The 24,878-nt window shown below is 38.6% G+C and overlaps 2 protein-coding genes across 4 annotated transcripts in view; both read left to right on the top strand.

Moving 5' to 3' along the window:
• The window catches only part of ITGB1BP1 (integrin subunit beta 1 binding protein 1), a 488,766-nt gene that overhangs the window by 227,150 nt on the left and 236,738 nt on the right, over positions 1-24,878 (top strand). The window lies entirely within an intron of this gene.
• The window catches only part of MBOAT2 (membrane bound glycerophospholipid O-acyltransferase 2), a 126,184-nt gene that overhangs the window by 32,653 nt on the left and 68,653 nt on the right, over positions 1-24,878 (top strand). For all 3 annotated transcript variants that reach the window (XM_072407549.1, XM_072407548.1, XM_072407547.1), the window contains 2 exons: positions 7,238-7,383; positions 10,521-10,598. In XM_072407549.1, the coding sequence (XP_072263650.1) occupies positions 10,567-10,598 (32 nt within the window). In that variant the 5' untranslated portion in view covers positions 7,238-7,383; positions 10,521-10,566. The remainder of the gene's footprint in view (positions 1-7,237; positions 7,384-10,520; positions 10,599-24,878) is intronic.

Below are 24,878 nucleotides of genomic sequence, written 5' to 3' on the forward strand. Positions count from 1 at the left end.
CAGTTCTTTGAAATTTATATAATTTGGTTGCATACCAATGGACACTGTGTTTCAGGGTGGTTCCTTTTATCAGGGTTGAATCCTCCGAAATAACCTTCTTTGTTGTCGAGTTTTCTGAGTCCACCATGATCCTCTTCAGCCATGGGGTGGCTGCTGATAATGTAACTCCATTGTTCCTGGCATCTAGGACTATATAAAGAAGTGCTGGGATTAAAGCTGGGCTGTACATTGAGTGTATTATGCACTATGTAGTGTAGGTGAAAAAAAACAAAAAGTCACCAGGGGCAGGGAAACTTTGTTTGGCAAAAGAAACAAAATAATTAATTGGTCTTGCAATTGGTTCCCCTCCCCACTGCAAGAGTTGATTTGTTAAGGGTAGATCATTTAGGGGAAACACTTACCTTCTCCATCACCCCTGCAGCTGATACCCTCTTCTCTACTAGTCTGGTCAGCTGAAAAAGGTCAAGGTCTAACTGATGACTGCCTTGCATTGTATGGAATTGGGCCCCGTTCAGAATTGGGAGCACTGGACAGCATAGGTGAGAGCCTTCTAGAGCAGTAGTCGCCAAGATTTTTAGCCCTACGGACCACTAAATGCATAGACTCCACACCGCGTATGCGTGGGGAGCCGTGTTTCACTCAAAGGGGAAGAAACTTCCCCCAGAGTGACGTTATAATGCCAGAACCCGCCCACTCCCCCATCGCTGGCACTGGCCAGAGCCACAGATCACCAAAATTTTCTCACGGAACACCGGTTGGCGACCTCTGTTATAGAGACTCCTAATCTATCAACCCCTAGACAAAAAGTGGTTTTCCTCTTGCAGCGGGAGGGGGGGGGGGGGAAGCCCACTGCATGGGTAAACAATAGTTTTCAGTAAAATAATTAATTGGTCTTGCAATTGGTTCCCCTCCCCACTGCAAGAGTTGATTTGTTAAGGGTAGATCATTTAGGGGAAACACTTACCTTATCCATCACCCCTGCAGCTGATACCCTCTTCTCTACTAGTCTGGTCAGCTGAAAAAGGTCAAGGTCTAAATGATGACTGCCTTGCATTGTATGGAAATGGGCCCCGTTCAGAATTGGGAGCACTGGACAGCATAGGTGAGAGCCTTCTAGAGCAGTAGTCGCCTAGACCACTAAATGGGGTGGCTGCTGATAATGTAACTCCATTGTTCCTGGCATCTAGGACCATATAAAGAAGTGCTGGGATTAAAGCTGGGCTGTACATTGAGTGTATTATGCACTATGTAGTGTAGGTGAAAAAAAACAAAAAGTCACCAGGGGCAGGGAAACTTTGTTTGGCAAAAGAAACTCACATCTTTGCTGCCAAAAATCTCTACCCCTGGGTGAATTTTTTTTGATTTTGTTCCACTTTAAACAGCAACCCTGTAAAAGCTTTCAAAGTTATAGAATTTTTATGGGTCAGCATCTGGGCTTATGTAATATTTCTTGGGAATGTTTCTGAAGAGTTTGATTAGATTATTTTATGAAGGTGTATTGTCCTGAGGTCATAAATGAAACCCATCCCAGTTCAGCTGTATTTATTATGTGATGTTTCCAGGATAGGTTGCAAAATGAACATTAAAAATTAAACACACCTAAACACAAACTTCTTTTTTCCATTGAAATGAACCCTGAATTTAGACCAACCCAACAATGTTCTAAGTGACTCATCATTGTGCCCGGCTGGAAGAGTTAATCTTTACAGGGCAGAAAGGCAGAGTCTGTAAGCATTGAGTCTGTGTGATGTTTTGTATGTAAATAATTTATTGTCTTGTCTCTGTCATTAGCAGCATGTTGTGTACCCAAAATTCAGACATGCCTCACAGATTTCCACTAGCCAGCATTTTTTATAAGTAGTAGAAGGATGGGACAGGGATTGTAGTATAGTGACTGAAACTGCAAAAAGAGCAGTGATGGCACTCAAAGTTTAGTAAGCAGTGTCAGCTGCAGTCTTGTTGGTAGGGGTTACTCTGCCTTCCAGTTCTATGGTGCTACTACGGCTTTCTTTATAGAGGTGGTTGGGGTTGGCATTAAGTCTACGTACACACATGCAATATTTGTTGTTGGAAAAGATCTTTCACAATCCTTTCCAACAACAAACGACTGCACGATGCATGAACGAGTGCTGTACATACAGCGCAGTTCTGCTATATGGAGAGCGGAGGGGGAGAACGTTGGATCGGCACCCCACTGCACACTGTCCCTTTCACTTGCATTATGATCGTTCGTTGTCCATCGTCCATGGATCCCACGAGCACTGATATTAACCCTGAACCAATTATTGAACAAGAACTATTGCATGTGTGTACGCAGTCGAAGATGTACCTGTTGCATTGCCCTACATAGATTTATTAAAGGGAACCAGCATTAAAGAGGAACTAAACTCAAAATAGGAAAAAAATACACTTACCTTCAGTCTAGCAGGGCAGTCCGATCCCTCCGGGGGTGTTCTGCATCAGGTCCTAGCATTTGTCCCAGAGCCGACATCTTCACTTCTTCTTTCTGTTCTTCTTCCTGTTTACATTTGACATTGGCAAATTTTTATCTTTGCGCAAAAAGGCTCCTTCTGCGCATGCCGAGATGCTTGGGCATGTGCAGAAGGAGCGCCCAAGAGCCTCTCGAGATGTCTGACATAGGTATCCCGGGAGGCTTTGCGCTCCCATTCAGGGTGTTGCACTTAAAAAACAAACAAACAGAATTTTTACTTTACATAAAAGGGTTGTCTACCCTTTTATGTGACCCTGTACACAGCATCATTTTCCTGGAGGTATTTTTTATTATTAATATTATTATTATTATTACCTTGCATTTATATAGTGCTGCTACAGGATTTTGGCTTGCTTGTGATTTACATCTACATTTCAGCCACATTGGGATTCACTTTGAAAGGTGAATATTCTCTTCTCTAGCGAATCGTCCATTTTATGCTTACTGAAACATTCCCACTTTATTCAAGAAAGCTTTCATACAAGTTGCTCTACCTGAATTACTTTTTTAGCAGTGAACCCAGCCATGATTTGCAAAGTCACATATATTTTTGCACTAGTTGTGTGCTTTTCATGAATTGTGTTATAATATAACTTTTCATTGTCAACTGTGTGTCACCTAAACACTTTAGCAATACCTTTTAAATGGTGGCATGGCAGCCTCATTCAGACTCCCTTCTAATGCAGCTGATTCATAACATCCCTCACACTACAGGATGTGCGCTGCATGCATCATATCACATGCTTAGATTGGCATCCATCATTTTCCTGCAGGTTTTTGGTATTATTACCTTGAATTTATATAGTGCTGACATATAACTTTACAAAGTCAATATTTGGTCACTAACTATCCCGCAGACGAGTTCACCATCTAATGTCCCTAGCTTCTGTCATATGTCACAGTCTAAGGCCAATTTTTGAAGGGAACCCACATACCCTACCTGCATGTGTTTAGGTTGTAGGAAGTAAGCCTTGCAAACATGGGGAGAACATACAAACTCCATCAAGATAGTGTCCAGGCTGAGCCAACTGTAAAACCTTGATCATCCTGTTCTTTTACTTAAAGTAATAATCATTTCATCCTAGGCATGTTTTATTTAGTTTTCTTCTTCCTCCTAACCTGATTGTTATTGGTTTTGGAGTCTGCTACAGCTTTATAACTTGTCATATCTTTTGTTATGGTGTGTTTTGCTAAATATAAGCATACGAAATCCATGCTATGTTGGAGAGTTTGGGCTGTGATGTTGCATAACTTTTTTGAAAATGATTTCCCTGGGGTATAGAATATAGGTGTAAGGGAATATTCAATGCTTAGCTTGCTGATCCAGCAAGTGGGCTCTACTGTTTCCTAATCTTCTTAGGGATGGTGGTTGTGGCAAACATGTGAGGCACCATGGAAGTGGCTTCACTGGGAAACAGTATACAGTCAGGGAAACCATAGGTAATGCTTCCAAAACATGCATGTTAGCAGCTGTCCAGAGTATTTGGAATACCCTCTACTTTCTGTTTTGTTAGGGCCACAGCAACAGTGCACTTATAAATAGCAGCAGTGTCTTTAGCATTGTAGAGACCTCCTGTGTACACAGAATTAAAACGTCATTGAATGTAGTTTAATTGTTCCCTGTGGTGAACACCTTAGGAAAAAAACATCATAACATTTACTGCAACTGTAACAAAGCTAAGTACATAATTTATTGCCAACCAAAAAGATCTAGCTACTATGGTGTGTATGTAGCCTTAAGGCTAGTTCCTAGATAATAATGACTAGCCTGAGGCAGGCACAGCTAGGTGTTTGCAAAAGGTCCACAACTCAGGAAACACAGAATGCTGGCTACACTGCAGACCCAATCTGTGACCCTTTAAACCCTATTGTGTGGCTTGTGGAGCCCCTGAAGCAGGCAGAGCCCTGGAGCAGGCTTCAATGACAAAATAAAAACAGAGCTCCTAAAGCAGTTCATCATGTAAACTTACAAATACACCCCTTCTATGCACATTGGCATACTTCTTAGGGCTTTCCCACTAGCTAAGTTATGCACGGAAAGCACAGCCGGAGTCCAAAAGTCTAAAAGAGGTCAATTTCCCCTAAAAATCCAAAGCCACAGTGTCAGCCAATGATAGAAGCATTCAACAAAGGGAAAGCACAATTTAAAGGCATATAAAAACTAACTATTTTGTGTTTTCAACTAGAATTTTGTTAATTGGTGATAGGATCTCTTTAAATCTGGCATTGTGAAATGTTGGCAGCCCATTTAATGTGTAATATGCATACAGAGAAAACAGGAGACAGTCACAGGGAAATGAAACTAGAATGAGTTGGTAAACTTTATTTCTTAACTTGTGATTCTTTGTCATCCTACTTCCTGAAGATCAAAGCAGTCCAAGTTGCTTAGGATATCATTCAGAGTTATATTATGTGGACACTAATGTAACATTTAACATGCCTCTCCTGTCCCCTGTGCCCAAGTCAGTGGAGGAAGTTTCCTGGCCTGGCGTGATTGTATAGACATATGACTGACAGCATGGAACGTTAAAAAGTCATAAAATAAAAGAGAAATGGAACAGGGTATAACTTCATTGTGACAAAGCCGTCTTTCAGATCATTGAATATACGTTCTGGTTTATGTGTAGATTTCTCCAGTCCTGTCTTGTCTCATGCTAATTAAAGCGATATAGTCTTTTCATTGATCTTTAAATTATATGTGTAGAGATCAGCTTGTAAAAAAGTTGAAATGTATGCTGTGTTTAAAAAAGGTTTCTATGTATAGCTTGTAATTATAGATGTATATATTGGTAATCATGGCTACACACAAACTTTGTCTCCAGCTGTACAGTTCTACATATATAGTTCCCTTTGCAATGCAAGTTTATAGCTGCCCATAAATTTCCAGATTCAATCAAGCTATCAAAGAAATATGATTTCTTAACTGCAAAGCAATTATACAGTATATATAAATATTGCTGGAGTTCTTCACCATATCTATTCTTATGATTTCAGTTCTATCACAGATTTCATCTCTAAGATTTTTCAATGTGGTGAAGGTAAACACAGATTCCCTTTAATGGTTAGATCACAATCTATAGAATTACATTCCTACCATACTTTCGCATGTCCTCCTCCAGCAATGACAGTTTTGCATGTACTGTAGCTTCTTCCTTGTTCCTGCCGCCATGTTTTTGGATTCTCCTGGACCAGTGTTTTTCTTACTTTTTCCCATACAATGAAAATTGTGTAATTTCCGTCCATGTATGCTTGAGTTACATTATCCCAGCAATGCTTGTAGCACATGTTAAACTTGTATACTGCAATGCACCTGTGCTACAAAAAGTGTACCATTGGAAAAAAGCGTTATCAAGTGAAGTAATTCTTTGCTAGAATATACACAGAAAGTCTGTTCTCTAAATATATTCTGTTTTCTTACATTTATTTCCACTTAAATTCCCCTTACGTTTTAGAACTATAGGATCATTGATACCTATTGTAAAGCAGGTAGACTCAGATTACTATGGTCAGGAAAAAGTAAAATATGATAGGTTGTGATGGCCTATTGCATGTTTGGATGGATAGAATGGGAAGAATTCTGATAAGTCTGTTTCATTATCGATGATTTAGTTTTATTTCCTGTTTTTTTATTTCAGTGAGGGGCAGTGTAATGATAGGAAAGCTCTCCAAATTGGTTGAGGACAGCAAGAAAACACATTTCAGTGTTTCCCCAGTCCCTACCCTGTTTCCCCGAATATACGACAGTGTCTTTTATTAATTTTTGCACTAGGGCTTATTTTTAGGGAATGCCTTATTTTTTCATGAGCAACAATCGACATTTATTATTTATTTTAATTACATATTATTATTTACTCAAATATAGTCATGTCATCGCATTCTGGAACATCATCACAAACCCTGAAATCCATCATGAAATTATTGTGATATTCAGGGTAAAAAAATCAACATTTATTCAAATACAGTCATGTGATCACATTCTGGATCATCATCATAACTCTGCAAACCCTGAATTCCATCTTTAATTTTTTGTGACTCCATTTTCTTTAAAATTGGCCCCAATTTCTCATGTCTAGCAATAGCACTTTCCTTAAATGAGCATCTCTTGTCTATGTATTTATATATATTGTAGCTTATTTTCCGGGTTGGGCTTATATTTAGAGCATCCTCAAAAATACAAAAAAATCTTGCTAGGGCTTATTTTTGGGATGGGTCTTATTTTTGGGGAAACGGGGTATTAGCCGGACACGGCAACCGGCACTTTTCAGTAACCACCCAGGTGTTTTTGGGTGGTTACTGAAGAGTTGGTTCACAATACAGGGGCTGCCATCCACCTACAATTTCTTCCCACCCGGCTTAAAAATCACTGCATTTTCTACTACAATGAGGACCATTAGAACCAATTTACAGTTTTTATTGCTGTCTTAATGTTTCTGTTATCCCCTCTTTCCCTTAGGAATGAAATACAGCTCTTAAATCCTAACAGACGATCTGTCACTTTCTTTCTCACTCTACCACTACAAACATTTCAGAAATATAGCCATTTAATAAACCTGAAAGTCTGTTTGTATCTGTAGCTATATGTTTATTTATAGATATCTGTACATTTATCCCTAATCCTGTCCCTTTGTCTTTGAGTAATGTGTTAGTCATGTAAAGGCTGATGATATTTTTTTAGCTGGACAAAGTGCTTAGCTATTCTTGGCAGCATTTTTTATGAAGTGTTATTTTTTTCTGTTCTCTCCACAGGTCAACTTTGTAGCGTGCCAACTATTTGCCTTGCTTGCTGCTATTTGGTTTCGTACCTACCTACATTCAAGCAAAACTAGTTCTTTAATCAGACATGTAGTTGCAACCCTTCTGGGCCTGTATCTTGCACTTTTTTGCTTTGGATGGTAAGTGGACTCTGATTACTTGCACTCCTTTCTTAAAGTCTATTGTATGGTACAGGGTAAAAGGAAATCATTTCGAGAATAAACATCATGTACAGGTACAGAATCTATTATTGGGAATACTTTCCATAACTTTTTACCTTTTTGAAGCATATACTACATGGCCACATTTTTTAGGTTATTTAAGGTTAGCCTGCTGATTGGTCCATAAAACAGCACATCTATCATGTGATCTTTGTACTCCTTTATTATTATTTTTTTTACAGTATTTATATAGCACCGACATATTACGCAGCGCTTTACAAAGTCCATAGTCATGTCACTAGCTAATCCATCAAAGGGGCTCACAATCTAATGTCCCTAACATAGTCATAGGTCTTTATCATAGTCTAAGAACAGTTTTAGGGGGAAGCCAGTTAACCCAACTGCATGTAATTTTTGTAATGTGGAAGGAAACCGGAGTACTCAGAAGAAACCCATGCAGACACGAGGATTCCCAGATATTCCAAATGATTACAAATGCCAAGATCATCTTCCATTTGGAAAGAAAAATAACACATGTCAAGAACAATATTTTTATCCGAGGCTAGTATTTTTTTCCCAGGAGTCTGATCTTTGTACAGGACTTCATGAAATAATTCATTGGAAGTAGTTGGATCCCCAGTCGTAGGGGGAATCATGCAATGTTGGGGGTCACAGGCAAAAGGTCAGTCTAGGCAACATTCACTCAAACTCAACAGGCAACATCAGCAACAGTAAATAAATAAAAAAAGAGCAGCAGGAGCTCGCTCCAGCTTAACGCTACAACAGGCACTAGTGACTGGGAGCAGAGAGTCTATAAAGTCCCGTCAGCCAATGTGCTGGGGATGCCGGAAAATACATCTCAGGCCGCACGGCCAAAGGGAAGTAGGAGATGCTGCTATTTGCTTTCTCTCCTTGCTGCTACAAGGGCCACGGCTAGACAGAATGAACATGGTTTGATAGCGCATCAGCACACAGCACAGGATTGGCAGCCAGATAAGAATCTCCTAACACCTATCATATTGTTCTCTTAACATTGCTATGTGATTCTACTTGCATTGTCTGGTGTCATTATGTGCCTGTTTTTTGAGGAAACATGAATGTCAGTAAAGACATAGTAAATGGAATATTTTACAACGGAAGTTGGAAATGGAAGGACTGACTTTGTGGCTTACCTAAAATAACCAGACCTGGTGATATACAATTATCCACCAATTAGACTAATTGTGTCTGGGCTATGTAACAATCACTTGTCTCTCTGCTCACCTCACATCAGATACATCATTGCAGACCTTCTTACTCCTGTATGTGCTGATAAACTTGTTCTACTCTCTAAGATGCAAGTGCTTGTCACACAGCAAAATTGCTATTGATGTCATAGTAATTTTTTGTTGACGTTATCAGGTGGTTTGCTAAACAATGACTTCCCATGCAGGTTATATTGTACAGCCATTATTAGAAGAGGCAAGAATGATTTACCATGTTGCCAGTCCACCAAAATCTTACAGTAAATGAATCACCCTTTTATCTCTAAAACTTCAGGAACAATTTCTCTTCGTCTGAGTTCTAATCACTTATTGTATTTTTTCTTTCTGTAGCATTTTTCATTGATTGTTGTTCAACTGTATTTATAAAGTGCCAACCTATTATGCAGTGCTGTACATTAAATAGGGGTTGGGTTAAATGACAGACAGATACAGACAGTGACACAGGAGGAGAGGACCCTGCACAAAAGAGCCTAGATTTTTTCTCTTTTTGTTATGGAAGATATCTCAGGAGCAAGGCCACCATTAGAAACTTCTGGACCCCCTCCCTGATTTTTTAAAGTTCCAGCATTGCTAAAGTCAAGCGCTTTTGATTTGGGCCTGGTACAAAAAAAACACTTTTGCCACCCCACCCCCCATCCCAATGGTGGCTCTTTTCAGGAGCATTGATTTTTCACCTGCCAAGGTGTGAAGAGGACCCAATAATAAATGTGGGCGGTGGTACAAATTCGTGCAGAATTCACTACTGGAGATTCTATGATTATAGGGATCCAGGGAGCGATTTTGGCATCATAGAATACCTAAAGTTTAAGGTTTGGCTTTTCAAAAAAAAAATCTAAATACAAGAGCCATATGTACATTTATTTGCATCTCTGTGTATTTTGCATTTTTTTTCAGGTCTGTGCAGTACACTCTGCATAAAACAATAAACGCCCTAAACCTATACCACACAGCTGCTGTCCCTACTAGTACAGGGTGGCTGGTTTTGTATCCACCGCTGTAGTTTTCTGTAGGTGGCCTGTAGTGGGAGGGCCCCCAGGGCCCCACCAACAGCTCTGATTTCTTAGGTCAAGGACATCACAGTCTGGCGGTGAGCATCTTGGCTGCCCCTATTATTTGTACAAGGCAATCTCTGGCTCTGGTATTTGGTGTACGCAAAAAAAGTGGATTGATATTCTATGCATTAAGGAATACGGTATATTCAAATAAAAGTTTTTGGGACCACGACCATACATTTCTAAACAAGTTAAGAAGACCTCATTCCGTACTGTTGCAATTTGCAAACTATATTTTACAACATCTACAACCCCTGAAATTGCCATTCATATTTGTACATTTGTAAGAAAGGTGAACACTGTGCTGGGCTGCTTGTATTGACTATTCACGAAATTCACCAATCCATCTTACAAATGCTCCAAGCTGCAAGACCTGGAGGATACAAAGGGCCTGATTTATTAAAGTTCTCCAAGGCTGGAGAGGATACACTTTTATCAGTGAAGCTGGGTGATTCAGCAAACCTGGAACGTATCCGGTCCAGGATTGAAAACATTTGCTAACAAATAGCAAATGACCTTTAGGAAATCAATTCCAGGTTTGCTGAATCACCCAGCTTCACTGATGAAAGTGTATCCTCTCCAGCCTTGGGGAACTTTAAGAAATCATGCCCTAAAGTCTGTAAGCCATGGTGTGAGCTCCTTATGTCATAGTTCAGGATTAAGGGTTAAGCTTCATTTTTGACTGGCCTATCTTAAATCATAGTTACCTCTGTTAGTGTTACAGGTACAGTTAGAATTTTATTGTACTTTTCTTTTTCCCAGCAAAACACTGATATATTTTTCTGTCTCCTCTTTTTAGGTATGCCTTACATTTTATTGTGCAATGCAGTATCTCCTATCTCATCATGATCACGGTAGGCATGGAACATATGCACAAGTAAGATATATGTTTGAATTATCATTTTTTACAATGCAGATGAACACATTTTTTTTATTTCTAAAAATGTCTTGGCAAGTTATTGTGAGTGACTAATTCTGCATTCCTTATATTTTACAATTGCTAATCATTAATAAAATAAATAACTGTGGATAATAGATAGGCTTTGCAGTAGCTTTCTTAAGATGGGTTCAGGTTATACACACACTTCATTTTTATTATATTTCATTTCTGGCTGTGAGAGTAGGCATTCCCAGGTATCTCCCGGTAGTAAGCTTCAGCCGTTCAGCCATCCCAACCATTTTGTTGGTTCTAGCTTAACATTTTACTGCGGGTGGCACTGACCCACTCACTGTTGCCTCTAGGAAATCCTCTATAGAACATTTAAAGACAAAACACATTGAGCAAAATTGTTACCTCTCCCTATATATATATATATATATATATATATATATATATATATAGGGCCTGATTTCCTAAAGCTCTCCAAGAACGGGGAAAATAAGACTATTATGGAGCAACAGTCAATATTCAATCTTCAAAACTGGCCCATAGTGTATATGCAGTAGAACTTGACTTTTTCACATCTCCTCTCCATACGACCTTCTGTCAATCACAACTTACCTACACACATTAAGGGCAGTTGGGGTGGAAGCCATTAAATCCTACCAACAAGTTTTTGGATTTTGGGACATCACCCACACAATTATTTGAAAACACATAATTGAAATATGGTCTTGTTGGACATAGCTGTAACGGCAGTATTGACAACTGTGGTCTACATCTTGGAATCATGGTGGCTTTATGGAGAAACTACTTTTTTGGTGTGGTAAACTTTGAGATAGTCAAGGTTTGCTTTCATCAATTTAGACCCTTGTATTAGATGGAACAATCAATTCATTCTTCTAAAAAAAAAAAATACTATGAGCTTTCTAAATTTTTGCCACTATAAAAGCTTTTTGCATCACAATCTCCTTTAAGCTAGCCTTATACTATGCAATATTTTGAATGCATGCTTATTTCAAAGTAAAAGGCAAACAAAATATTCAGGCAAAATTTTTTTTTAGTGTTTTTTTTTGATTAGTCAACCATTTAAATAAAATCCAAACCAATAAAAACACAATTGGTATTTCAATTAGATGTAATTATGAAAATGTGTATTATACTCATCAAAGGTTGAAGTGGATAGTAGATTAAATACTTGCAATTGTTAGGATCAATTTAATACTATCTTAATTTATTTTAGAATATCGATTGAAATTGCCATCCAGAGCCTTTTACTTCATAGAGTAATGGATCAATATGTTGTCCTAGGCAGTCTTCACAAACCAAGTGGTGTAATTTTCATTTTTTACAGAATATCTTTGTTAATTATTTAGACCTGTGTGATTGCAGTGGGAAGGACTTTGCTTAGGGCTATGTTTAGATCAGGAAATGCCTCTGCGGCAGTGCGGCCACCATGCAGTGCATTGGCACACACTGGTCACAGATGTTCACTCTGCAGACTGTGGATAAATGTATAAGAAAAATGAAACACAGGAAAAGGAATCCTTTCTAAACTACAGGGTAGCTAGAATCTAATGGGCTCCTTGGCTGTTGGAGGTGAAGCTCACATAGGTTGTGATCCTTGCATTGAATTAGTAGTTTACTTATCTCATGCAAGAATTATAATGAGTTTAAAAAGCATGAAATTACGTAGGCTCAGCAGTATTCATGAGAGGAGCCATTGTCATATGTGAGAGAATAATTCGGTTCTTGCTGTTAGCAGTAAGAGCCCATGTATAGTAAATGTGCCAAAATGAATGTCGCATACACTACACTTCATTAAGCAGCATGACAAGGCCCATTGAGGATCAGTGAACTCCATTATTTCACCTTGTTACTAAACCCCTACCTGCAGCCAAGTGAACTTTTCACCTTCCAGTTATGGATCTTTGCTCTCGAGAAGGTGGAAAACTCATTACTCTTCTGCTTCATTTGTCATTTTCAGTTTACATCAGGAAGTAATTGCTAACTTAGCAAAACCTATGATAGAGATATTCAAATATCATTTTCATGTTATCTGTGTGACTTACATACATAATATTTGAATGTGCGTAAATATGTATTGTATATACAGCCTGTATAAACAGATTTATCTCTGGCTTTCTCCCCATATGGTTTTGTAATCATCTATAGCAGGGGTGTCAAACTCAAATACACAGTGGGCCAAAATTAAAAACCTAGGCAAAGTCTAAATTGAGGAAGTTTTTCCTTCTCATTAGATATAAAACCTTTTCATATGGAAACAAAGAGCTTAACATTCAATCTGGAACAATCCTATAATAGAGAAATAGCATCGCTACTACAATTTCCTGCGTCAATAAAACAGTCCAATGCGGGGCCACGCATAGGCAGACAGGCTGCTGGTCTATAGACGCGAGTGATGCCGCTACTACAATTACCGGCATTACTTGCATCTATGAAACTGTCCAATGCGGGGCCACACATAGGCAGAGAGGCCGCTGGTCTATAGACGCACGTGATGCTGGGAATTGTAGTAGCGGCACTATTTAAATGCAGCAGTGGGCCAGCTGCAATTCATATTTAAAATTCCTTTGGGAGCCAAAAAAAAAAGAATGTTGCAGGCCAGAGTTTGACACCCCTGATCTAAAGCAATGTTTCTCAATCTTTTTAATGTAGGGTAAGCCTTGAAATAACTTTCAGGGAATTCCTTTAATATTACTACATCGATAGCTTACAGTACATTAGTGTGGTGGTCACTAGGAAGAATGCTTCTTAAATTGCTGTTTAGTGGGAAGTCAGATCATCGTCCAAAAAGGTCATTGGTGTCACCTAAACAGACCTGAGAGACAGGCTCATTGCTCTTGAAAGCCCTTGTTACTCTGCTAGTATGCTGTCTTTAGTAATTCATCAATCTGTTGGTCATTTTACCCCTCTGTCTGTCCTCTTTTTCCTGTTGCTGTTATTGATTTTCTTTTGTATCTCTTTCTGCCAATATGCTTGTCTATCTGATAGCCTTAATCTCTGCACAGCTTGTGGGTTTACTGTACCTTTTTGTTTTACATACTACTACTACTGTTCCCCTTGTTCTAACATCTGCTGGAACTTTTCACCATTTACGTGTTGGCCTATCAAACATCTTTACAGGTGGCCGTTTGACATATGTTGACACCGTACTCCTTGACATACTTCTGCACGATTTCACACTAGAAAACTCTGTGGGACAAAACTTGCCATACTTTCCTATGAGAAGTCCTTTTTCTTGAAAGCATTCCAGGCCTCTTTCAAAATGTAACGCTCTCTATAAATCCCCTGAGGAAGCCTGTATGCGAAACGCGTTGAAGTACGAGACGTTATACCTTTGTACTCATCGCCACTCATGGATTAAGGGATTCATTGTTTAGATACATGGTCATATCTCCCATGAAATTTTGAATGGGAGTGACCAAGGTATTTCACGTTTGTTTTTAAACATTGTGTACTATTTATTATATTTTGATATAATTCAATTAAGTTTGCTATGTAAAAAGACCCTGATTCTCTCTTTTTTTGTTTCATAACCTATGTTTGTATTGGGCACCTTTGTATAACAAAGGTCTTCAGGGAACCTTTACTATAATTACTATATCCACAACAGACAGTATGTTAGAGTGGTGGTCATGGGAAGAATTCATCTTACATTGCTGGCCCTTGGGAAGAATGTCACCTTTACAGATAGCCAAAAAGATCATTGGGGTCACTTGTTCTGAGCTGGGAGTCACAAATTGCTCATTGCAGAGCAACCTCTGATTTACCACTGGTATACCTACTTACATAACTATATTGCCATCAACACATCTATTGGTCTCACTGTCTATCAGACTGTTTATTTATTTGCAATGTTTGTACAACCAAAATCTGTGTAATATAAAGATTTAGGGCTAGGTACACACGAGCAATAGTTCTCATCCGATAATCCGCCTTGCGCTGATATCTTGCATATGTACAGTGCCCGTCGTCTATCGTCAGAATGACCGTCCTGGCGGATCCACGGACGATGGACAGTGAGCGATCGTAATGGAAGTGAATGGGGAGAGAGCACAGCGGGGTGCCGCCCTGTCCTTCTCCCCCTCCCCTCCTAATAGAGCAGAACAGTGCTCTATGTAGCACTCATTCATGCATGGTGCAGTCGTTTGTCGCTTTCATGATCCTTTCCAACGACAAATATTGCATGTGTGTACATAGCCTAAGCTATCCAGGCAACCTAGAGTTTATCCATTTGTCAAGGTCTCTTCACTACATAGATGTTGGTAGATCTAAATAACTTTGTACAAAAAAGTGTAAGGTTTGTGGTGTACTTTACACTTTGATTATTCATTCTCATTTGGATCTACAAACATCTGTGTTAGAGCCTGTTTAATTGGATATAAATTGGTTAGCTTAGGTAGCTTTTTATAATATAAATATTTCTATATTTTGGTGAAGATTGTGTGATAACCTGCTCCTAAAAACGTTTTCCAAGAGACATTTTAGAGCAGTGTATTAGATGGGTTAGAAAATATGTTAGTAGGGTAAGTAGACATTTAGAAAGGTCGGATAGGGGTGGAACTGTGAGTTCAGAAATTTTGGTAACTTTTTGTTCTCAGATTGACCTATAAATAGGGATTGCAAATGACAGACTAATACAGACAGTGATACAGGAGGAGAGGACCCTGCCCCTAATGATAGTAAAAATACTGGTAGAGAGGGGCATCAGATGAAGAAACATGGGGGTATAGGTAGGTCTTGCAGAAGAATTTATGATTGTATTTGTATATATCCATTTAACCACTCAATGAAAGAATACCCAAACCCCAGCTTTTTTGCTCATGCCCTGCTTCTTCCGTAAACTCTTGCATCTATTTTTTTAATTATACACCCCTTGAATCTAGACAACTTCTGACTTCATGTGTCCCTTTTCTTCTGGCCTAGTCGCAGTTGACTGGACTTGACTAATGATTTGTTGATGTTAACATACAACACTCTGAGCATCATTGATGCCCTGGGCTCACAAAAAACGAGTTGAATGTTGCTTGATCAATAGTTACGAAAGGGAGATAGTCTTGATATACAAAGCCAGGGCTGGTTAGGGATGAGCAAACCACAAAAGCCTATATATACCTGCAAAAACTCAAATATTACAGCCTACAACATTACTTTAGCTATCAGCAGTTTTTCTTGGCCTGGTCACTTATTTTTCTTTCATCTAATTTTCTTTTCTTTTTTGCCCCCAAATAATTACACTCTCCCTGCGCTCTTCTGTATAAATGGTATAACTTTCTGCTAGGTGTTCCGTGAAAATTGGAAATAGAAATTGCTACAATACATCTAAATGTTATTGCTTGATAATTATCGTTAGCGCATGGATGAATTGCCATGCTGCGATACAGCTGGATGAGTGAATGAGAAGGAGCCTTGCATTGGAATGAGATACTCGTTACTTGTGAATTATAGTTTAATTCTGAATCAATCTTGTGTTGTAGGTTCACCTTAATTCCAGGACTTTATAATGATACATTATATATATTCAGTGACAATCATTATCTCTTATACAAAATTGCATTCTGTAACAAAAATTCCCTCATATATAAATAGCTTGCTACATCTATTTAACCAATGTTTTTTAATTATTGTGAGTCCAATGCAAAATTATTTGTTTTATAAATTCTGTAAATGAGATATGATTTTGTTTAGTAAGGCTGAGCAAAGTGTAGATACTTGTAATAACTAATCAGATTTCAACTAAGTGTTTTCAGACCAATTACTAGACCTTAAAGTGGGACTCTATACACACAGGTTATTAAATTGTTAAAATACAATGATTTACCTGCCAAAGGATTTGTAATTTTGTCCAGCCAATAGTGTATTATTGTTTCCCTTGTTATAGAGGTTTCTCTACTTTGTTCTGATTTAGTGTTGGTGCTTTCTGGGTCAGTACCCTACATATCCAACAGCTGAAACAATATTGATTCATATTCTAGTAAGCAAGCGGAGAGGAGGTGAAAAAAGAAGCTACTTTGATGGTCAAGCAAGATGAATGGTTTGATTAAGAATATTATAGATAATGTGTTTGATCAGAAATAAACAGGTATATCTGTATTATATTTTGGGTTTCACTTCAATGTTTAGCTGTTTACATGGAGCATTTATTAGTGAATGTTGATATTAGTGGTGGGCAGATGGTTCTGGCTCAGATCAGTTATTCTGACCTTGGATTGGAACTCAGAATTTGAGAAAACAAAGTTCCTAACTGGTATAGGACATTGTTTTGTACCTGATATTGGCAGGTATTGTAGGGTTTCAGCTGTCATTATCTAGTGTCCTACTATACCAGTCAATGATAGCCGTAGCATGATTTAGACAATCTGTCTTCCCAATGATGACAATGGATATAGTCCAGTTGCCAGATTGGCTGGACAGCAGAGAAGCATTACCGATATACATTTTACCATATCAATTATTCATGATATACACATGCCATGGCATGCTTTCTATAAAATTATACTGTATAATGGTTGTGCTTTTCTGCTGCTCAGCCATTCCAACCACTGGAGATGTGTTCGTTGGGTGGCCAGATTGGCTAAGCCATACTATTGACAGGTAATCAAAGGTATTGCTGCATGTCCTCAGCCCGTGGCCAGATTGGTTATGCCTTACTATACAGCCATCATTGTTGGATGGCTGAATTGGCTGCGCTGTCATTGACAAGTATAGTAGACCTGGATAATGACAACCTTTGAATTGCCTGAGCCATACTATATTTATCATAAGCTGGTATAGTATGGCTCATGGATTGGGTTTCCTAAACAGTCCAACTTGATTCAATCCAACACAGGATGTTATCCTGGAACATGAAGGGTGTTAATGGCAGAATCGCTAATTAAATATATAAATGAATGAAAAAACACACCTAAGAACAGATAAGCTTCAATACTTTAAAACAAAACATGTTTATTGGGTTTACATACGCTTCAAGGAAAACATTCCAGTATTAACTTGTTTTACCCTTTAAGATTTCATTGCTTGAATTTCCGCAGGAAGGTGAAAAAATGGCTATGACTGCCATTAGTGGTGAAAAACTTGTGAATTCCTTCAATCACGGACACTGTGTGTTCGTGATTGCATTAATTGGTGGAAAGTAGGAGGATGTGTTGATCTTCCTTAATCAGCTAAATTGTTTTGACATCATCATATTCTGCTTAATTAGTGAATGAAAATGACAAGACATGCGAGACTGAAATTTGCTTACATGTTATATTGTAGATATGTTAAAACAGAACAGGACCTACAAACACATGCAAAATTTCTATTCAATTAAAAATGGCAACTCAATTACTTCATTATATCAAATTTTCCATGTCAGAAACACTATCATTCTTGCTGAAGAGTTATCATGTGTTCCACTGGATGAGCTGTCCTTGTTTACCCCATCATTGCAGACACTGCAAACAGGTAGATTGGAAATGTTTTATTGGTGAAACTAGGTGGGTGTCAGTGCCATTGGAATCTGATGCTTTTACCATGGGTGACAGATTGGATAGTAAAGTACATGACGCTTCTTTTAGAACTGAACATATTAGTGGTAGGGTACTTATTATAGATACGTAAGATTATGGTAATGAGCAGCTTCAGACTGTTGAAAAGGACAGATTGTCTGTGAAGCAAACATTATCCCTTTCTCCATTATTTGCCTAAAAACAAAAGTTGGTGTGACCCGAGAACTTCTGTGTATATCTTGCCCCCAAACACACCTACAAATGTTTGGATTAAGCCTTCATGTACAGACTTGTTTAGATCATTATAGGATCAAAATACACTTTTAGAAGATTTTTATTGTGCCTCCAGGTCCAACCTTCCTTAAATTATTATAGTGAGTTGGGCAAAAGACACCGGGAGTTGATGGGATTGTACTTCCAAATTTCATCTCCCTTAAACTAATATAGTGGGCCTGATTTATTAAAGCTCTCCAAGGCTGGGGATCAGTGATCCACTAAACCTGGAATGGATTTCCTAAAAGTTATTTGCTATTTGTTAGCAAATGTTTTCAAACATGGACCTGATCCATTTCAGGTTTGCTGGATCACCCAGCTTCACTGATTAAAGCGTATCCTCTCCAGCCTTGAAGGACTTTAATAAATCAGGCCCAGTGGGTGAGACCAAAGACAAATGATTGGATTTAGCGTCCACATTCAACCTTCCTTAGATGAATATAGAGTCAGGCCTTGTGTATTGGTACTTGTAATAACAGCTAACATTTTGTTATGGTATTGAACTGGAAAGACATTCTTCGGTGCAAGTGTCTATATCAGAAGTCTGGCTTTGTATTTGCTTACGGCAAGTAAAAGCAAGGTGCCCATTTCCTTTTAATGGCACCAAATTATTTTTTAGAATATTTTGGTCAGCCTTTATATACTATGTAGCAATAAACAATCAATAAATGAAATTAATAATAATCTAGGAGACTAAATCTATATTTTAAAGAAAGATCTATACACCAGTGGTGTAGAGACAGAGAAATTGAAGCCAGCATTTGTTACAACAGCAACACTTTAATCCAGCACTGCCATTACCCGCAGAGATGTAAATTCATGAGTAGATTAAATATTTGCAATATCAGGTATAGTGGTATGCCTGCCTGGAAACCAGCACTGCTACTGTAAGTCCGACAGCGGCCCCTTCAGCACTGGACAGTAGCCCTGGATGTAAAAGAAAACATCTATCCTGACAAGTTCCATTTACAAACAAATCAGCAATTTGCAACAATCCCTAGTTTACAGCAACATTCTGACTTTTGGGAATATTTCCTTGGGAAGATTTTTGCCCCCAAGATCTGTCTGATTAAGATAAACATAAGAATGAAGTCTCTTTGCTTGATGGCTACATTCAGTTCACCTTCAGGCTTATATGGGAAAGTACCAGGTCTTGCTCCTATGCGGAAGCCCCTGGCTACCGAAGTGGAGCTGAAATCTTCAGCACACATAAAATGCCAAGTGACATTTAATTTATGTTCTGAAAGCTAGCTATTCCCATGATGCCCCCTAAACCAAAGTGTGGGTCAGATTAGCTGTGGACATTTGTATTGCTTGTTTTGAGTACATACAACATTTCAGATAGAAACATTTAAACTGCTAAATCTTTAATCTGTAAATCTGATTAGTAAATGTACCATGATATGCTGGCAGCATGCTGTGTTCCTCCAGAACTTGTGAGGAACCTTCTTAGGTTGACTGCATCAACAAACTGTGTATGAATATAATTTTAAAAGATTGCCAGCTATGTTGGGGTTTATCAAAGAACACTAAACATGCTAATGGTTACACTATGTGTTATTCTTTGTGTCATTTTATTATATTCTCAAGGGAAATTAAGTTATATGTAAATTATAAAGGAAGAATGCACAATACAGATTCTGCCTTTTAATCAATTTTCCTAATAAAATAGATTTATAATTAGGATGACCAAACTAGAATTTATTCTGCTTTGATCCACTTTTGTTAGCCTCTGGCACACTTTGCATCGAAATATGCGTCAAAACACACCATGGTGTAATATATTCACACTGGAAGCATGCCCTAAGCTGGACAGAAAGGTTTATCAAACTGAAATTTAAAAATGTAATATAATGCACATTAAACCTTTCCTTAGATGTACAGAGTGGCTATTTTCTGCCTCACTAGGTATTTGAGTGGCTCGGTTGATTTGATCTATTTGCTCAGGACTAGTATTTGACATGCAAGTCAAGAAATGGCTCCATCAGCGACTACCCACACAGACTGTACACTTTGCATCAATCAGGTCATGAAGTTATCCTGGTACTAATAGGTTGAATAAGACACCCTTCCTACAAGGGGGTGCTGGGAAGTTCCTGGTTTTGCCCAGAAAGAGAGCCAGAGTTATGAAATAACACATTTATTCCCCCCTGAGACTGATACACTTGGTACAGCGTAGTTGCAGCTTTTCTAGACTGTTCAAATAAAAGTCCTTTGGTTGGGCCACAAACCAGCTCTCAGCAGCATCTTTGACGTCAGAAATGTCCTTAAAACGTTGCCCCATCAGGTGTTTCTTCAAATTCGGGAACAGATAATAGTCCGAAGTGGCCAGGTCAGGTGACTAGGGGGGATGGTGGACCAATTGGAAACCCAGGGTGTTCAATTTGGCAGCCACAACGTTGAACGTGTGCACAGGTGCATTGTCCTGCAAAAAAAGGATCTCTTTGGTCAATTTTCCACGGTGTTTCATCCTAATTGCCTCCTTCACCTGGTCCAGGAGGTTAGCATAATACTGTCCGGTGATACTAGAGCCCTGAGGTAGGTAGTCCACCAACAGAATACTGTCTTTGTCCCTGAAAATGGATGCCATGACTTATTTGGCAGATTTCTGCGATTTGGAACTTCTTCCGCCGCGGGGACCTGCTGTGGCGCCACTCCTTTGACTGTTCCTTGCTTTCAGGATCATGGATGTGGAGACAGGTTTCATCCTCAGTCACTAACCTAGCCAAAAAGTCCTGTGCAGCTTCAAAATGGACCAAAACAGCTTTGGATGCTTCAACTTTTTCATTCTTCTGATCACTGGTAAACATTTCGACACCAACTTCGCTGAAAGCTTGCCCATTTCTAGGATAGTGGTGATAACAAACCGAACATGCTCCCGTGAGATGTCAAGTATCTGGGCTATCTTTTTTGCAGATATTTGCTGGTCCTCAATAATCATCTCATGGACAGCATCGCAGGTTGCGGGGCCAGTTGAGGCTGGGGGGTCGCCCACTGCTGGCCTCATCCTCAACGGTGTAATGGCCAGTCTTGAAACCAGATATCGAGGTTTTGACAGTGCTGTAGGAAGGACAGTTCTCCCCCAGTGTATGTGACATCTCAGTGTGAATGTCCTTTGCTGACTTTCCCCGGAGAAACAGAAACTTCATGACGGCCCGTAACTCCAACGACGTGAAACATCACCGCTTCTCACTAAAAGAATAAAAAACAGTTTTAGGAATTGCAAAGACCTGATATTTGCACAGTTACATACTAAGGTATTAGGCTGTCATATGCCCCTCACTCATTTTTCTATTTCATCTGGAAGGGGGCAAAGCCAGGAACTTCTCAGCACCCCCTCATATTACTTTATTCAAATATGATAAGCTCCACTGGCCGTGTTCACTGTAAACTGTAAATTTGCACATGATGTCAATGGTTTATGTCAACCTTTCTTTTTTGTTAACTGATTATATATTTAATATATATATAATAATATAATATGTATGGTTATCCACCAAAAGCTAAAAGCTGTATAACATTAATTTGTCCTAAAAATGCATATACATTCAATACAAATGTATACAAACTTCTGTATTGATAAGGATGGCAGCTCTGAAGATTACTTCAAAAGCAAGGCCATGAGGTCATTTTCTTATGCTGGCAGTCTGAAAGATGTTAAACCGCCAGACATCAAAAAGGAAGGCAAACTGAGGGCTCAGAAATTGGACTAAAAATGGTACCAACCTTAGATATCAGGCATTTCAACAAATGTTGGTAATATAAATATGAAACACTGTCATCAACATCAACCCTGCCAAACGCTGAGCCTTGCCATGATCAGCACCCTGGAGTTGACATTCACAATCATGTTATTGTGAAATATTAGTTTTTAATGATATCTGTACCCTGATATATGTTCATAATGATACAACACACATCATTACACAACCAGGTCACTTACAAGTTCAATTTTTTTATATCCTTTGGAGCAGTTTCTAGCGTGTGCACTATGATCTATCATTCTTCTGTTTGTTTAATCATAAGTGATAAAAAGAGAGATAACACAATCAGTCCTGCCAGATGACAAAGCAACACAAATCTGGTCTGAACATTTCTATTTCTGTGTTTTTAGTAGATATGTGAGACTGTAATCTATTTTTTTTTAATTTTATAAAGGAAACATAAGTTCACACATGTGATCAGAAGCGGGTGAAAGACTCTGCAGCAATCACCAAGTAGATTATCTATTGTAGTCTGTGGGTACATGGCCCTGTATTATGCCAAGTGTTACCAAGGAAGACAGTGACATTTGATTTGGATTCCCAAATTTGGCAGCATGTGGGCTCAGAGGATAGCACTCTAGCCTTTGCAGTGCTAGGTCCCAGGTTTGAATCTTGGCCAGGACACTATCTGCATCGAGTTTGCAGGTTCTCCCTGTGTTTCTGTGGGTTTCCTCCCACATTCCACAAACATGCAGTTAGGTTATGTAGCTTCCCCCTAAAATTTACCGTATCCTGTATTAAAGACATATGACTATGGTGGGGACATTAGATTGTGAGCTCCTTAGAGGGACAGTTAGTGACAATACTATGGACTTTGTATAGCGCAGTGTAATATGTCGATGCTATATAAATACTTTGTATTAATAATAATAATTCCGCTGTGTGACTACAAAGTACCCAAGCCATAACCACCGTGACATATTCAGAATATTTAACTTTCTACCTGTAATAGAGCATAATTATTTCAGAGCATCTATTAATTCTTTATAGGCAAACATTGCAGGACTGTTTTGCATGCGTCTCTGTATGGTCATGCTGACTCGTTTTGTGTTTATCTTCACCCTTTGTAAATGAATTAAATAAAATTCTTTTGTAACCAACTCCCTGGTGGCATCCAGATGAACAGGGACATGAACAATATTCTCAATATTCAGCTTTGATAGATACGTAATCCTCCAAAAACAACACATTGCTTTATTGTAACATTTGATAGAGAAATATGCAGAGCCGTTAGGGTTCCTGGTTTTATCTTCCAATCCTTTCTCTGTGTATCAGAATCAAGTTTTGTCATCTGTAACATGTGATGTGACATGGCCAGCTGATGTAGTCACATTGCATGTATTTATTATATCTTGGCACAGCTGCAGATATTTCCTTTGCCCTCTTTATTTAAACTCAGTTTTTAAGGTTGATGACATTTTAGCCTTGTATTTTACACACAGCCAGTGATACATTTTTTAATAACAATGAGGTATATGTGTTGTAGAGTTGTGTTGTATGTGTGGCTACATTTATTGAGTATTTGGCAACATCTTATTCTATAGTACTTGGAATAGAGGTAAAGGACCTGTTAAATGAATTTGGTTAATGCAGTTGTACTGATTGATTTTTGGGATCCAGGTATGGGGTGTATTGGATGGAATGGTTGCCAAACACTCCATTCCCCTTCCCAGGCTATAACTTGGACACGGCTGTCCTCACCTATCAAAACAAATCCCAATCAAAGGGAATTGACAGCACAGACTGGGAGGATGGAGTTGGAACCTGAGGCCAGATGACCCATGGTGTGTAGCCTTTATGCTGGGAAAAGGCTTGGAGGTCTCCCAAAGTTTAGATCTTTGGGACCAATAACTCTGAGGTATGTCGGAGAAAGAGCCAGGAGACTAAAATTTGTGTTTTTTTTTTTTTAATACTTCGATGACACTGATCCCCAGTATGGGAAACACCTGGATATTTATTTTGTTTTCATGATCTTGGAGTGAATAAATGTGGACAGACTTCCCTTAAATATGGATTTCCAGGGACTGTGTTAGATGCTAATCCCTCACAGTTTGTATTTAGTACATATTGATTGTCTGTATGTAAACTATCCTCAATTGTATCAGTTGATGGGAGGCCATTACATGTTTTGCAAGTTTTTTTAGGAGGAACTTTGTGAGAAATTGTTCCAATCGAAAATCCCCATACAAGCTCTTCATGTCCCAAGACTTCTTACCTTCTTGTTTAACAAGTGTGTACTTTAAAATTTGCATGCATAGATCAGTGTAAAATCCTAAAATCTGTTGGGTCCTAAATTTACTCCAGTATGCAGCTAAATTTATATCATGCCACACAGGCCATTTAAGATAAATAAACCTAAAAGGAGATCAGTTGAAGATATTTATGGTGATGAGTAAGGTTTTGTTCCAAGTGACAGGTTTAGGAGTTACGGCTGGGGGTTTAGAGTTAGGGGGATGTTAGGAATATGAATGAATCCAAGATAAAGTTTCTTTAATTTTATTTGAATCCCCAACGAAAATTCCCATGCAAAGTCTACCACACCTAAACTAGTATAAAATCTTTTGCTACCATTTGCTTAAGAATTGCTGTCAGAAAACATCCAACCTGGTCTACCGTCATCTCATGCCTATGGTTACTTAAATATATTATAGATCAGAAACAAAGAATAATATATTCACATTGAAGAAAATATACTAAATTGTTGTCTAGCTGGGGTTTTAAAAATA

The sequence above is a fragment of the Pyxicephalus adspersus genome, chromosome 4, assembly GCF_032062135.1.
Source record: "Pyxicephalus adspersus chromosome 4, UCB_Pads_2.0, whole genome shotgun sequence".
In the NCBI taxonomy this organism is placed as follows: domain Eukaryota; kingdom Metazoa; phylum Chordata; class Amphibia; order Anura; family Pyxicephalidae; genus Pyxicephalus; species Pyxicephalus adspersus.